General features: G+C 38.2%; 1 protein-coding gene across 1 annotated transcript; it reads left to right on the forward strand.

Annotated features, from left to right (window-relative positions):
- Nucleotides 1-4505: 4505 nt before the first annotated feature.
- Nucleotides 4506-14472, forward strand: LOC104533251 (glycylpeptide N-tetradecanoyltransferase 2; the record flags this gene model as incomplete). The annotated part of the gene is made up of 7 exons (XM_010183352.1): nt 4506-4650; nt 7859-7977; nt 8084-8175; nt 8282-8398; nt 9046-9216; nt 10294-10402; nt 14302-14472. Coding segments are annotated over 7 exons (924 nt in total), but the record flags the coding sequence as incomplete, so codon positions are not given.
- Nucleotides 14473-16142: the final 1670 nt, after the last annotated feature.

Consider the following 16142-nt stretch of genomic DNA (forward strand, 5'->3'; position numbering starts at 1 on the left):
ATATATATTTGCTTTATCAAGCTAATGTGAAGAAAGTTGCACCATTGTACCAGTAGTACTATTCATCCTGTAGGATTTGTCAAGTACATTGGGGATACCAACCAATTTTAAGGAAAAAGTTGTGTTCTGGCTCATTAACATACTGATAGTTTTTGTGTTGTCCTTCTAGAACTTCACTGTGTCACCCCCATTGCTTTGGATGGGTACATTTGGCACAGGGGACACTTTTAAATATGTAGAGAGATGTTAGGTGTTTTCTGATCTCTCCACATGTTTTGATACTGTGTTTCTATAAAACACATGTCATGAATTACTAATGCAAGATAACTGCACGCGATAACCAAGTAACCTCAAACTCTTACAACTGGAGTGAGATCAAGTTTGACGTTAACATAAAGACATAGTTCTCTGCTGAAGTATGCTGGGAGTTCCTTGCTTCCCTGCTGACCAAACTTAACATTCCATATGTTGCCTCTGATTAAAAGAAATCTGCTTCACTTTTTATGTTTTCATGTGCAAGATTTTAGCACCTTGCAGTCTTGCACACCACTTCTCTGGCATGATGTGTGTGCAGGTGTGGAAGCCTATCCTCATTTTAAGTTGTGTACTTAGAGTGGCGCTCTGTGATTATTTTACTGTCACAAGAAGTTTAACCAGTTTGTTAACGAATGTTACAAAATTTTCTCTTTTATTGGCACAAAAGAAAAGCTCTTATTTAAGTCTTTCTTTCAAGCTCTAGGCAGCTAAACTATTTTACTGTTCTTATATAGCTTCTACATTTCTCTACTTGCAAATGCATCAGTGTCAGCTGTTTTGTTGTTTTGTTGGGGTTTTTTTGCCTTCTCTGCTGTCTTCCAGATGTATACACTGATAAGTAGATGAGTTTCTCTGTCTTGGACAACTTTCCTGTTTCAGATTTTTTTAAAACGTCTTAGAGTACTGATATGGATCACTGTGGAGAAATATATTTATTTTATCTGCTACTCGAGTGATACTTAGATTTTTGTATTCCTCGTGTCATGTGAAATATATTATTGAAAAAAGAGTTTTAGCATCTACTTGCTCTTCGCTGAAAAGAAGTTTACAAAATATTTCAGAGGAAAGCAAACATTGTAAACCTCACCTGTAAGACATTATATGCAGGATCATCAGGTAATACACAGTGGGGCTTCTAAACTCATTGAAAAATAATTTGAAAAAAAGATTTTGAGGTCAGGTGAGTTTGTAAACAGGTGTATCAGTCTGGAGATGAGAAAAACAGAACAGTGAGTCTCCTTGGCTTCTCCCTCTTGTTTTTGCGATGTTGGACTTTTTGAACACTGTCATGAGTTTAATCTCAGCAATAAATGCTTGACAAATCTGTAGTATTATCCATCATTACTGTAGGCACCAACATAGTCACAGAATAACTTAGATTGGAAGGAATCTTTGGAGGTCTTTAGACCAACCTCCTGCTCAGAGCAGATCCAATTAGATCAGGTTGCTCAGGCCTAGATCAGGTAGTTAGGTCTCCAAGGATGGAGACTTCACAACCTCTGTGAGCAACCTGTTCTAGTGTTTGACTACACTTCTGGTTAAAAAAATAGTAATTCCTTATATCTAAGTGGATTTTGCTGGTTTGCAACTTTTGTCAGTTGTTTCTTGTCCTATCGTTGTGCTCCTCTGAAAAGACATGGCCCAGTTTTCTTAACATTCTCCCATTAGACAGCAATAAGATTTCTCCTACTCCCTTAACCTTCTCTTCTTAAGGTTGAACAAACCAAAGTCTCTCATCTTCTCCTTATATGTTGTGTGCTGCAGCCCGCCAGTCATCTTGGTGGCCCTCTGTTTATTTGGCTCTGCTATGTCAATGTTTTCCTTGTAATGAGGAAACCAAAACTGTGAGAGATGATCTCAGGAGTGCCAGATAAAGGAAAAAACTTCCTGGCCAGTCTTACTGGTAGAACCCATTATGCAGCTGTCCTTCTTTGCTGGCAAGGAACTGTTGGCTTGTCTTTAGCTCTTTGCCCACAGGGACCTCCAGGCTCTGCAGAGCTGCTTCCTACCCAGTCCGTGCAGGCGTTTGCCATTGCTTGGGCTTTTTCTGTCCCAGATGCAGGAATTTCTGTTTGCCCTTCCTAAACTTCATTAAATTTCTGTTTCCAGCCTATCAAAGTAGCTTTGAATAGCAGCTCTGCAGTCCAGTGTATCAGCCGTTCTTCCCAGCTAGGTATCATCTATGAACTTGCAGAGAAATCACTCTTTGTGACATACAGATCATGAAACATTATTGGCCCCTGAGTTGTCAAAATCTTCCCCCTTGCCTTCTTGAAGATGAATATGACATTTCCATTTTTCCAGTCATAAGAAACCTCCACCAATTGCTATAACCTTTTAAACTTGATAGATGCTTGTTTCAGTAACATCAGTCAGCTCCCTCAGCACCTTTAGATGCATCTGGTCTGTTCGTATGGACCTATGCCTGATTAGTTTGCTAAATGGTCCCTAATTTTCTCTCCTGCTGTGGTTAATGGCAATCTCACAGGCTGTGCAACAAGGCTTAGGGACATCTAAGTCTGAGGTCAGATCTTGTCACTAAAACTGAGGCAGAAATGCAGCCCTGATGCACACCAGTGCTGTCTTGTGCTGTGAGGAGATATTTCTCTTAAACTGAAATTAAACAAAATCCCTCTTCTAATTCATGTGAAGTTCTTCCTTTCTACTAAAGGAAAACAAAAGGGTTGAAGGTAAACTACTTAGCCAGGCTGATCTCTGAACATGTTGAAAGGAAAGGAGATTCCTCTTACGTCCCTTCCCATGTTGTGTTTAGTACCAGAACACGAACTTTTTACTTTAAATACACTAGTAAGATTTTTTAGAACTTAGTATCTTTTTTTTCTGTTTTATTCTTAATGTAGGAAAAACATCACAGACTTAAAATAAACATGCAAAACAAATGACAGTATTTATCAATATTTATGTATTATTTCATAATTTACTGATCAGATTTCAGAATTTATCTAGTGGGATCAGAAGTCTTTGTATCAGGCCAGTGTGTAATAGACGAATTGATTTTTAGTTAAGAGTCACTTATGTCACCGTAATCCATATCTAGAAGCAGGGTAGGTTTTTTTATGCTGCAGTAGTGCTCTAAAGTGTGTAAATATGTTAACTCACAACTACTTAGGTGACAGGTGTTTAAAGCATGCTCACAGGTAAAATTTTGCAATACTTACTGAAAGAAACTGCATAACACTTAGTGCAGGTTTTCTATTATAAACAGAAAATGGTGCTTCAGCTACAGGCAGGGAGTTTTACTCCTTTTGTGACAGAGAATACTAGAGACAGATGCCTGTCCAAATGAAGCTTTGCATCATTATTACATGTAATTTATGTTGTTTTTTCAACACATGAATCCTAGAAAGAAAGTGAAATATGGAAATAGTGACCCATTGATATTCAGTACAAAAAAACATCTGGCTTGAAATCTCTATGGAGAATTACTTCAGATTTCAATCCATTTGTGACTGTTCCTTCAAATGTTTTTATTGCACTGCTTTCTGGGAAAACCTCAGCACAAGCATGCCTCAGAACAGGACTTACCACTTGGGACATAACAAAACAAATGCATAGATTAAAAAAGAGAGAGAGAAGAATCCCTTTAGATTTAGAAGTCTGTTACTATTACTCCTCTCTACTTTCCTATGCAGGTAAAATTCTCATTCCAGTTGCACTTACTCAGAGTGATCAGAGGGTTTAAGAGCTCAATTTAGAATTGCTTAGCCTTAGGTTTTATGCTTTTCAAATAACTTTTCTATGAAGATTTTTCAACTTACAAGTGGAAAAATGGTTTCTTTTATATCTTTCTATCAGTTCAAATTATATTTAGTTGTGAGTGTTGGCAAAAGTGGCATTAGTGGCAAGTTGGTTAACTCCTACATATGATACAATGCAGTAAGGTACCTACTATAATAATTCCAAGCTAATCTAAGGCAGATACAATATAACTAAGGTAAAAAAGTGGGTATTTGTAGTAATACAGTGTACCTGAAATACTGAACCGTAGTGAATTTAAATATTATTTTATATCGTGAGTGTAAAGTACAACTTCAAACGTTTCTGTGTGTACCAGTGGTATCTTTAGATGGTTTGATATCTAAGCTGATTTACTTTTTGCCATTTTATTGTATTTAATTGGGGGGGAAGGGGCAGGCAGGGAGTAAAGGAAGCATTTTGTTGCGATACTGGTACCAAGCCTTTATGCTGCAGTATTTATTTTAAAAATGCTGAAGCTTCATGGTTAAATGCAAGCCCTACTCAAAACTATTAAGTATTTTGTGAGGCTGCTTGTCAGTTGCCCACCTAACTTTGCACCTTCCTGCCTCCGAAGGTTATCCCTAAACTAACCATGATGAGATGAGTATGTGAAAGGATATGCAACAGTAAAATAAATGAATGTGTTTGTTCAACTTGTTCAAAGTAAATGTACTCAGTAAGCTTCCTCTTCCATTTGTCTTTGTGTACAGAATCCAGCCATTCCAATGCAGAAGCTTCAAGACATCCAGAGAGCAATGGAGCTGCTCTCTGCATGCCAAGGCCCAGCAAAGAATATTGATGAGGCTACCAAACGTAAATACCAATTTTGGGATACGCAGCCTGTACCTAAACTTAGTAAGTTTAACTGTACCTGGATATAAGATCTGTCTTACTGACCCCTAAAGGAATGTCTGCCAGCTGGGTGGCATGTTCTCTGAAATGGGTATGAAGTTGGACTGTGTGTGGTAGAGATCCTTAATCTTTTGTGTAGTTGATGTGGAATTCTTGATGTTCTCTTGGAAGGTGCTTGCCCCACTCAAAATGATACACAACAAAATATGGTGTTAATAGATCTCATTCTGGTGTTCTCCATAAAAATGGAAAATGCTGTTTGAATAGCATTCCTTCTTATATTTTAGGTCTGAACTCTTGAACAACAGAACGTAGAAGTCTTTTTTCCATACAAGAGAAAGTAAAAACCTCTAAGTGGTGACAAAATGTAAACTTAGACGTTATTTATTTTACCACTTTTTATTTTTTTCAATAGATAGATTTTCTGTCACAGAAATCATGACTCTCCTGCTGTGGGTTATGCTGTTTTCATGCAGCTTTAAGTGGATAATGGTGCTTCTCTCATGTGTGGACGCTTTTACTGCTGTATGTGCACATGCTTCCTCCGCAGTATACACTACTTTGAAGACATGCTTTCTCTGTGCTTGGTACCAAGTGAGATGGTGAGGTGACCTCTCCTTGCCTTTAATTTTGTAAGGATTTTGGCAGATTACTTTTTATACCAATCTGATCTGTGGTAACACAGTGGGTAAATCTTAGTCTTTGTTGGAGAAGACAGTTGCTGACTTTCTTGCTTTTTCTGAATTGCTTTCTGAACCTTCTTCCCCCTTCATTGTCTTCAAGCTAAGCAGTTGTAGCTCTTCAGTGGCAATGAAACTTGAGGACCCCAGATGTAAAAGCAGTCTCAGTGCAATAGCTGTCATGGTTCTGTTCTGCAGATTTCTCTCCATGCCACTGGAGACTGGTGTAGAATAAACAGAAATAAGGTAGAGCCTAAAGCACAGGAGCACTCTTCTCTCTCTCTCTCTCACAGGACTCCATTCCACATTAAGCCATTTCTATAGCTTAATTCACAGTGATTTAATTTCTCCCTGACTTCCTTGTGTTGAGAAGTCCAGAGCACTGTCCCTAGATGCCATGCTGGACTGAACTGACCTGCCCTGGCAATTCTCCATACGAACTCCATCTCGATACCTCTGCAGACCAATAGTAATTGTCACAGTAATCCTGCCGAGGTGGAGGAAGAGCCTAGCTGAAATAAGTCAACATGTAAATCAAAAAATACTTTGGCCATAATGGAGGTTTTTCAGAGCTAGTTCAGGTATCTGCACAGCAGTTCCAGGAGTTCAGTTAGTCAATATATCATACAGCACTTCTAAAGAGATGAGAGTCTGTCACTTGCCAGCCTAAAAGGACCAATACATTGGCTCTGAAAATGATTTGTTAGTGTTAGTCAGTAGAAATATGCTGCTTTGAATTTGGCTGGCAGAGGATTTGTTCAACAGTATTTATTGCTTGCTTCTTGATCCTGTTGATTTATATATTTTTTAAGCTTTTCCTTTATCTGCTGAATGAACATATTTGGAAATCTTCATTATTTGATATGCTGAATATGTTCATGTGGAAAAAAAAATCTGTTGATTCAAGAAATAGCTGTAGAGATCTTTGCATAAAATAACTTCAGAATTATTCTGCCTTCTGGATAAGGTTGTTAGCAGTAGATCCTTTAGTTAGGTGAAGTCTGACATGTAGTGGCAGTAGCCTTTGGGCTGATACTTTCCAGATTTTGTGTAAAGGTGCTGGTAACAATGACCTTCCAAACTGGATGGCAGGCCATAACTATTTGTCAGGATTGCACGTCATTTGGGAAAACTTCATATTACAAAGGAATGTTTGACTGTCTCCAGCTTGATGATGGTGATGATAGAGTTGAGTGTTTGTGGGTAGCAATCAGGGGGAAGGCCAACAAGGCAGGTATCATGGTGGAATTCTATTACAGACCACCCAAACAGAATGAAGAAGCAGATGAATTATTTGATAAGCAGCTGGGAGAAGTCGCACAGTCACTAGCCCTCATTCTCATGGGGGACCCCAACTTCCCAGATGTCTGCTGGAAATACAATACAACAAAGAGTCTAGGGAGTTCCTGGAGTGTGTGGAAGATAATGTCCTGATACACCTGGTGAGCGAGCCAACAAGAAAAGGTGCCCTGCTGCACCTGTTGTTTGTGAACATAAAAGGACATTGAGGCACTGGAGTGTGTCCAGAGGAAAGCAACAAAGCTGGTGAAGGGTCTGGAGAACAAGTCTTACGAGGAGTGGCTGAGGGATCTCAGGTAGTTTAGTCTGGAGAAGAGGAGGCTGAACTTATCACTCTCTACAACTGCCTGAAAGGAGGTTGAAGTGAGGTGGGTGTTGGTCTCTTCCCCATAGTAACAAGTGATAGAACAAGAAGAGGTGGCCTCAAGTTGCACCAGGGAAGGTTTAGATTGGATATTAGGAAAAAATTCTTCACTGAAAGGCTTATCAAGCATTGAAACAGGCTGCCCAAGGAAGTGGTGAAGTCACCATTCCTAGAGGTATTTAAAAGATGTGGAGATGTGTGGAGATGTGGTTTTGTGATGGACCTGAGTACTAGGTTAACAGTTGGACTTGATGCTCTTAAAGGCCTTTTCCAACCTAAGGGATTCTATGATTTGGCAGGTGCTGTTCCGTAGAAGGGGAACGGCTTCTGTTTATAGCTATATATGGAGGGATCAGAGTTGTAAAATAAGGGAGGGGGAGAGAGCACACTTTCTTGGAGAATTTTAGGGATTTCATCAGCATCCCTTAAATGCCCTGGCTTTGCCATTGCACTGCTCCTGAGTAATCCTGTTGAGTTCAAGTCTGTTCAAGTCAGTGGTAAACAGAATCCGAGCCATAGCTTGTTAGCGGTGAGTACAACATGTTTCTCATGATGAGACCATGGGTCTCGTGGCTGGCTCGAGGCTGTGCATGTGCTGATAAATTGCTGTCCTGTGTTACAATATACTGGTTGTCAGTTGGGGTAAAGTAGCTCTGTGCCCATCTATAGATATTGTGATGAGGTAGTCATTAGTCAGAATGTGATTCGTGAGAATAAGTAGTATAAGCTAATTATAATAATATTTTTCAGCCTTTTTAAAAAGCTTAATGATGAGAAAATACATGACACAAGTCAAATGCAGTTTTGAGAACTATCAGGAAAGCTGGCAATATAACTGTTCTTTTTTTTTTTTTCCTCCCCTCAAAAGATGAAGTTATAACTTCACATGGTGCAATTGAACCAGATAAGGACAATGTCCGCCTAGAGCCATATTCTTTGCCACAGGGTTTTATGTGGGACACATTGGATCTCAGCAATGCTGAAGTTGTAAGTTAAAACATTTTTATATGTACCTAAAATCATTGGAGTTTATTCTGATTCATGTGTGTGGATAATTTTTCAATCTTTCATTTTTTTGTGTGTGTGTTTTCAGCTGAAGGAGTTATACACACTGTTAAATGAGAATTACGTAGAAGATGATGATAATATGTTTAGGTTTGATTATTCACCTGAATTTCTTCTGTGGTGAGTAGCAAGTTCCACATTCTGTTCTGGCTGGAATGCAGAGAAGGGTGTTTTTATTACATCTTCTTAGGCAGTAATTTGTAATTATTTCTGTCATCAATTCTAGGGCGCTACGTCCTCCAGGCTGGTTACCCCAATGGCACTGTGGGGTTAGAGTGTCTTCAAACAAAAAACTGGTAGGATTCATAAGTGCCATCCCTGCAAATATTCGTATTTATGACAGGTAAAATGCACTACTGCTTTTGTTTTTGTAAAAGAATAACACTGTGAAACAAATCTTAAACTGGTATCCATTGTCATGAAGAGCTTAAAAAGAGAGAAGGAAACTTACTGACCATAAGAAGTCAGAAGAATCCTGTATATGTAACAGAGACTTAATTTACTCTCCCCCTCGCTCTCCCAAGCTTGTGGGCTACTTACAATGAAGACCAGTAATACATATTTAAGGAATTTTCTTATTGATGGATGATACAGATAATGACATAGAATTTTCTAGCCCTCCTGGAAAGTATTTAAAGGATAGTCAGTCAGCTGAACTTGCTTGACCAGGTCATCAAACACTGACAATCATAAAACCATGTAGCATATGCTTGGATGCCATTCTGCATCTTAAAGCAAGGCAATTGGTTAAAGCTTGATAGAGCTCTGAAAAAGAGTGTTGCAGACACCTTAAACACAGGTTGCGTATTGCACAATTTGCCATTGCGGTCGCAATATCATAGATTAGTATTTGTTGCAGATGTACTTTGTCACAGGCCAATTTATTTTTACCTAATTCTTCTGTCACAGCGTGGAAAACTACAGTTATGCAATTGAAAATATGCATTGTGCAACTCTTATTAACTTTTCCACTATTTAATGTCCTTCTAGTGTGAAGAAGATGGTAGAAATCAATTTTCTGTGTGTCCATAAGAAACTGAGATCTAAACGGGTAGCACCTGTACTGATTCGGGAAATAACCAGAAGAGTAAACTTGGAAGGAATTTTTCAGGCTGTTTACACTGCTGGAGTGGTACTCCCCAAACCTGTGGCCACTTGCAGGTAACCTAGGTGATGTTCATCATAATATCAGTTCCAATAGCAGTCATTTTAAAGAACATTTTATGTAATTGGGTAGAGCTTGAGTGTTTGTCAGGGTAGGTTTTTGGTTTGGTGTTTTGTTTTGTTTTGTTTTTATTTTCCCTGTCAGTGCCTTGGATTAAACAGCTTCTCAGACTAAAATCTAATTTTGTGTTTGTTTATCGTATCTCAAATAGACCAATAGACATTTCTGTTGACCTTCTGGTGGAAGCCATGCTAGCAATGACAACACTGTATACCTGTGTTTTTCAAGTGGCCTGTTTCCCTGCTGGGACACTTCCCTGTTGACCTGGTTGCTTGCCAAAGATGGCAGAGCATTTCTGGGAATTGTATGATTTGCTTTTTTGGGGAAAGGAGGACTTGATCGGCATTTGATAAAAATGGGAAAACTGTTACATGAGAAGAGCTGTATGTAATCAAGTATAATTTCATTTTCTTGAAGTGGATTTTATTTCTAATGGGCAAGTTCTGTTCCAGCAGTATTAGTTCAGGTGCCTATCCTTCTGGAGGTACTTTTGGGTTTGAAATTGTGTTTTTACCTACCAACACCAAAGATCCTGTAAGTTTTTGTAAGGAACGATGGAAATAAAAAAGCCATGCTTTGTTAGAGTAACCAGGGATGCACAAGAGTAACTATTTGTTGCACAATGATCTCCTAGGAAGAGGAGATCTCCTTCAACAAACTACTTAAGACATGCGCAGAAGGTTCTATCCGTACAAGAAAATAAACATTACCATGTAAGTATGGTGAGATTGTCAGGGCTATGGCAAGTACTAAAATGTTTAGCCCTGTAATTAATAATTCTGTAGTAAAAAGCATTTACTTAGATCCAAAATACAGTGATAGCAGGCCTGTTTAAAAGCTATTGCTTGGATATAGGTTTTTCTTTTGTTGCTCAAGCCTCTTACAGACATAGCACAGGCTTGCTTAGAAAAAATTTGGAGAGCAGAAGGAGCAATGTAAGAAAGTAGAAAAATGGATGAAAGTAAAGCTGACATTAAAATACTATTTAATCTTATTATTAACTTTATTTCCAGGTATTGGCATCGATCGCTTAATCCCAGAAAATTGGTGGAGGTGAAATTTTCACATTTGAGTAGAAACATGACTCTACAAAGAACAATGAAGCTCTACAGACTTCCTGATGTAAGCAGTATGACTTCTAGAGAATCCCCACAGTTATTGTGAGGCCCAAAATAACCTTCCATCTGTCTCTGGCAGCACGGGCTTTTGTGTGGAAAGGCAGTGCGTGCAGGACATTCAAAAGAAAAAACAATCTCTGCTTGATGAAAAAGACCTTAAGGGCTATACTAAACAGAAGAGACTATTGCTGGAAATGTAGATCTGTATATGGAGAAAATAGAAATTTTTACCTAAAAGCCTTAAGCAAACAAAGAAAAAACCCAGAAACCTTAACTTCATAAACATGTGCGATTGAGTTGAAGATGCACTCTAATTAATCTGATAAAAGATTACTAGAACAGAAAATTTACAGTTCATGTCTTAAAGTTCTCAGAGGAGTCCATCAGAAAGTTGATTGAGGACAGTGGGGATGTTGATTCCACTCTAATTCACAGCGTTTTCTGTTCTGTCAGAGAATGTTGTACTTCTGCACTGAGCAGGCTCAGCAAAATCAGCCTCAGTATCTTGTGTTCTGTTTGTTTATTTGCATGCTCTTGCAAAAAAGAAAAAGTGTTCTGGCATAGCTAGGTTGGTTAAAAATACAATTTTCTTATGTTTGCAGCTATTAGTTAGGCTGGCAAAAAGCCTTAGGATGCATTTCCATGACAGGACAAGTCACTAAGTAGTCTGAGATGTACTATTAAAAAAATCTCATTGCTGTAATTAATAGCCATTAGCAGCTAGTCTAAGCTTTATGATTGAAAACAATTTCTTTGCTTGTAAAAGCTACCTTTCTATTTAGAGTGTTTGCATGATATCCTTTACCTGTGCCGTAGGAGTAAACTTTCTTCTTTTTTTTTTTTTCCTTTTAATTTAAACAAGCCCTCCCTTCTGGTTTTAAAAAAATACTATTATTTTTCCTCACTTGTAGAACTTTGTTAATGATTTATCTGAGTTTGGAGAGTTGTGTCATCTTGGTTTTATTTAGCGTGATACTGCAGGCGCTCTTACTGCTTATGCATTTGAGTGATACACTAAGCACTTCTCAGTGGAAAGTGTGTCCCATGGCTTGATCTGAACTCCCGCTGCTGTCAGAGGGACTCGTTTCCTGTGCTGCCTGCATGCTACACCTGCCTGCACACGCAGGTTCTCCCTTGTGTGCAGGGCAGCAGTTTTCAGACTTGAGGAATTAATAGCCTAATTAATTAGGTTTTAATCTTGGAGAGCTAAATATAGCTTTCATCAAATCTTGAAGACTTTTTTTATAGTCTAAAAAGGTGCAGCAGACATTTTCAAATAAGTTTTGATGGCAACTCTGTTACTGTTCCTCATGGAAACAATACAGGAAAAGAATAGTTTAAAAAATAAAGATCTTTCTTACAGTACAAAAAAGTGTAGCTACAAAGAATCATTGAAACAACAGCAGTTGTACCTTGATCATCGTCCTTTATCATAAAGCTCAGATTTCAACAGAAAAATAAATGATGGAAAACAAAACATACATCATATCTCATTCATAATATATAGCTAAGGCAACATACTCTACAGACATGTGCAAATAGAAAATAGGTGCTTTGAAAATCAGCTTTTAAAACTAAATAATATAGGAGTCCATATGCCTTAGCTGTTTGTTTACTTTTAGATTGGACTTGGGAGCTTCTTCCATGGGAAATAAAGATTTAATCTTTGTCCTAATGTTTTCTCTTTAGATCTTGTGCTTTGTGGGATTTTTGATTTTATTTCTGTTTCCTTAAGAAAGGGTTTAAGTGCTGTTGAGGATCTTTATCCTCAGTTTCAGATTGTTACCATAAACAGTACGGTCACACAAACTGGTTCATTCAGGCCACACTGTCCTATCCCTCAGCACCAAACACTGTTTCTTGCATTTTAACCTCTTTTCTTGGAGTCCTTGGAATATCATTGCCACCGGGAGCTCATCTCCCTTTAAGAGAAATTAATCGTTCCTAATCACTTGAACAGTGTGAATTAAAAAGGTTTTCAGAAATAATAAATACTGCAATTAATAAATACCACCCTCACTGAAGGCTGCGTTTGTGCTTGTACCTATAAATATAAAAACAATAAAGTTTTTTTCCTAAGTATTTAGTCCCTTAAACAAGGAGTTTTCTGAAAGAGGTAGATTTTGTTTAGAATAAGGACAGAGCATGTTTGTCTCTGTCTTTTCCTGACTGTGACTGGCATCCTGAGCCAGGATCCTCTCATAACTCTATTCCCAGAGCAGCTTGATGTGTGGAGCAGAGAAACAAAGTTTAGCACAGTTCTCTACACTTTCCCTCACTTTCTGGGTTTCAAGTAATCATTTACTGATGGCCGTTTTGAGCATTGCTGGGGTATAAAGATGTTTCAGCTCAGCTACTTTCCACAGAATCACAGAATATTAGGAGTTAGAAGGGACCTGGAAAGATCATCCAGTCCAACCCCCCTGCTGGAGCAGGATCACCTAGACCAGGTCACACAGGAACGCATCCAGGTGGGTTTTGAATGTCTCCAGAGAAGGAGACTCCACAACCTCTCTGGGCAGCCTGGTCCAGTGCTCCGTCACCCTTACAGTAAAAAAGTTTTTTCTCATGTTCACATCGAAGCTCCTATGCTCCAGCTTGCTTTTCCTCCTATCCTGCTCTAATGTATGGCTTTAGAAGAGGGTCAAAGGCTTGGAGGGAGCAGAAATTAACTTTTTGTATTGTAGTTCATAAGCAGGTTATGAATTAAATATGGCATAGGAAGTGCCGTGTTGATGAGTCAGGTGAACACCCACATGGATTCAGGGTGTTTAAAAATCTAGTTGATGTGCTGTTGCAGAGATACCCCATAGTCCCAGGCTGCTCATGAGAGCAGGAGGACTAAAATGTAATATCTGGGCCAGAGCTGTGGCCAAAACATGCCTCGATTTTCCATCTGGCTGCTGACTCCCAGAGTACGTGAATAAATACCTCCCCCAGAATAACTCTTTTTGAGCAGAGCATAATCAGCTACACCACACTAATTACAGGCTCCCAGTAATCAAGTCTCTACCTGGCTGCTCTTGCGATTGACTTTGCTATGATTAATGTGATACGTGCCCGAGTCTGTGGCTCAGACAGATGAAGCAGGATGAATTAGCCCTGAAGAGAACAAGCTTTATCCTCCCTAAAAGGAAATATTCAGGAAAGCTAGCAAAAACTGAGGAGAAAACTTTAATCACCTTTGCTTGTTTAAACATTAATTGCATAGTACTGGAAAAGAGTTTTTTTCCTCTTCTGGTGTTTAAAGTCAAATAACTAACTTAGGTAAAATACTGTAGCTTTTTCATTTCAGGCAGCTGTAATTTATGAAGCACTTTCTTGTTAACAGAACAGCAGTTGTGCATGTATAGAAAGTTGAGTTAGCAAGGGAGTTTGCAAGTCTTAAGTATAGGTGGAATTTTTTTGTTAAATAATTTCTAATTAAACTTTATCAGCTGACTTTGGTTTATAGCTGGACTGTAATTTTCTTAAGTTTGAATTCTTGACTTCAGATTAACTTCTGATTTGCAAGTTGTTTTATGCTTGTTTCTGTGTCTGGGCCCTAGGTAGTGTAGAACAAGATAAGAAATAAAGACTGACCTAAAAAACGCTAAAATAATACAGAGTGGGAAGTCTAGGCTGTTGGCAATGGTATCTCTTTCTCTGGAGAGATGAAGTTGTTTCAGTAATGAAATTTAAGGATTGAAGTGCCCCAGACTGTCTCAATAATTAGAAGAGAGGGAATTCTGATTGAAAGCTGTTTGTAAAATAGCATAATGAATTAGGTGGCTGGGGTAAAGTAGGCTAATAATGAATGCATTACAGCAAGCGGAGTGACTCTGCAACCTACTTTCAGCCTTTGCTGTGTATGCAGTTTTCCCTTTAACATCTTAATGTTTATTCTTCCTTTGTTACAATAAGGCCACAAAGACTTCAGGTTTGAGACCAATGGAACAAAAAGATACGAAAGCAGTACAAGAATTAATCAACACTTACTTGAAACAGTTTAATCTTGCTCCTGTGATGGATGAAGAAGAGGTAGCCCACTGGTTCCTGCCTCGGGATCATATTATTGACACTTATGTAGTAGAGGTAAAACATCCCCTAACTACTTCATGAATGTCTTATGTGTATGTGAATGCCACTTACAAAAGTTCATATCAGCATCGAGGTTTTGAAGTGTGCACAGTACGAACAATGTGGGCTATAGGTAGAATGTGATAGCATGATTCCAAGCTTTGCTCTTTGTATTGCATTCTGCTAATGAGAAAATGTTTGGTTGTGATAAACTGCAGTGCTCTTATAACATGATATTTTAAAGACAATTTTTGAAATCTCAAAGTATAACTATCTTGGAAATACTACAGCAAAGAACCTTATATATTTTGAAAACAACTCTTCCACCTGCGTTCCTCCATTTTTTTTTCCTGTAGAGATATGACATGATAATAAGCAGTGGTCTTCAAATCTTTTCTAGAAAAAAAGTAAAAATTATACAATGGCTGAGATAAGGATTTGGTTTAAATTCAATATCATTCTCTCAACTCTGTAAGTTTCTGCCATACACCGGTTCAAAATTCTTTGTTTTTAAAACCAATTTTAGGTGCGCCTGCTGGAGGAATTACGGGGTTTGATGGTCTGCTTGAGTAAAATTTGTATTTTTCAGTAAAAGAGCGTATGTGTTTATATGAATTCATTTGTGTGTGTGTATGTGCATGGTTATATATATATATGTATACACACAACACACACACACAGGTATATGTATAAGTATATGTAAAATAGAGAAGTAAAAGTTAACATTCGTTGGTGCTGTCATGAGGTACTGTCAGCTAGAAGTTCAGTTATCTTGAAAATAATCATGATGGAGAGCATCATCTGTTCCTACCACTTACTCTTCCCTCCCCACCCTGCCACCCCCATCCTCCAACCTGCTGGTCACAGCGCTTCTCGCAAAATAAGCATTGCAGGAATAGATGAGCATTCGGATTGGACATCTCCACAGCAGGGTTGGAATAGCTGCGATAAAGCTAGTGGCAAAAGATAAGCTCTCGCCTTTGAGTCCGTGCTAAAGCAGTTGTAGGCATCATATTTAGATAGTGTGTTACCTTGTTTAAAGTGATAAGGTTATTTGAAAATGATCAGCACTAACATCATTAAGCCTACCAGCTCCTCATGGAAGCTGCAGGTTGTGGGACCAAATTGGAAGAGGAGTGAAAATTTGGGTAGTTTTTTGTGCTCGCTGTGCCAGTCATAACCCACATAATAATTATTTTCCATTTTCTATTAATCTACACTTTTGAAGGTGGTTAAACTTTATTAGTACATGAAATATTGAAAAAGTTTATGTAGGATAATTTAGATTTCTGTGTAAGTACATTTTTTGATGACTGCTGATCTTACTAGAATTTCAATGGGATTTAGCACTGTCTAGCAAATGGATTGTGCTTCTTGATTAATAATCACTAGAGCTGATTTAAATACGCTTTGTATACCAGCACAGTATTTTTTTTCTGTTTTTAGAATGTTGAGCAAATTCTTCCTCAATGTGGACTTCATCGTATTTAAAAAACATTATTTTAAAAATAAGCTAAATTGGAAAAGAAAATTATACTTTTTTGGAAGCGTGCTCTGTTAGCTTTGTTTATAGCAGGCTAAGCTCAGGAAAGAAACTGAAATGCTTTGGCAATTAGTGGTCAAAATATTATTAGTGTAATAGACTAGTATTGCAGAAAACGGGGAAATAAATCCGGTCTTGTGAG

The sequence above is a fragment of the Mesitornis unicolor genome, unplaced genomic scaffold (genome assembly GCF_000695765.1).
Source record: "Mesitornis unicolor isolate BGI_N332 unplaced genomic scaffold, ASM69576v1 Scaffold26094, whole genome shotgun sequence".
Lineage (NCBI taxonomy): Eukaryota > Metazoa > Chordata > Aves > Mesitornithiformes > Mesitornithidae > Mesitornis > Mesitornis unicolor.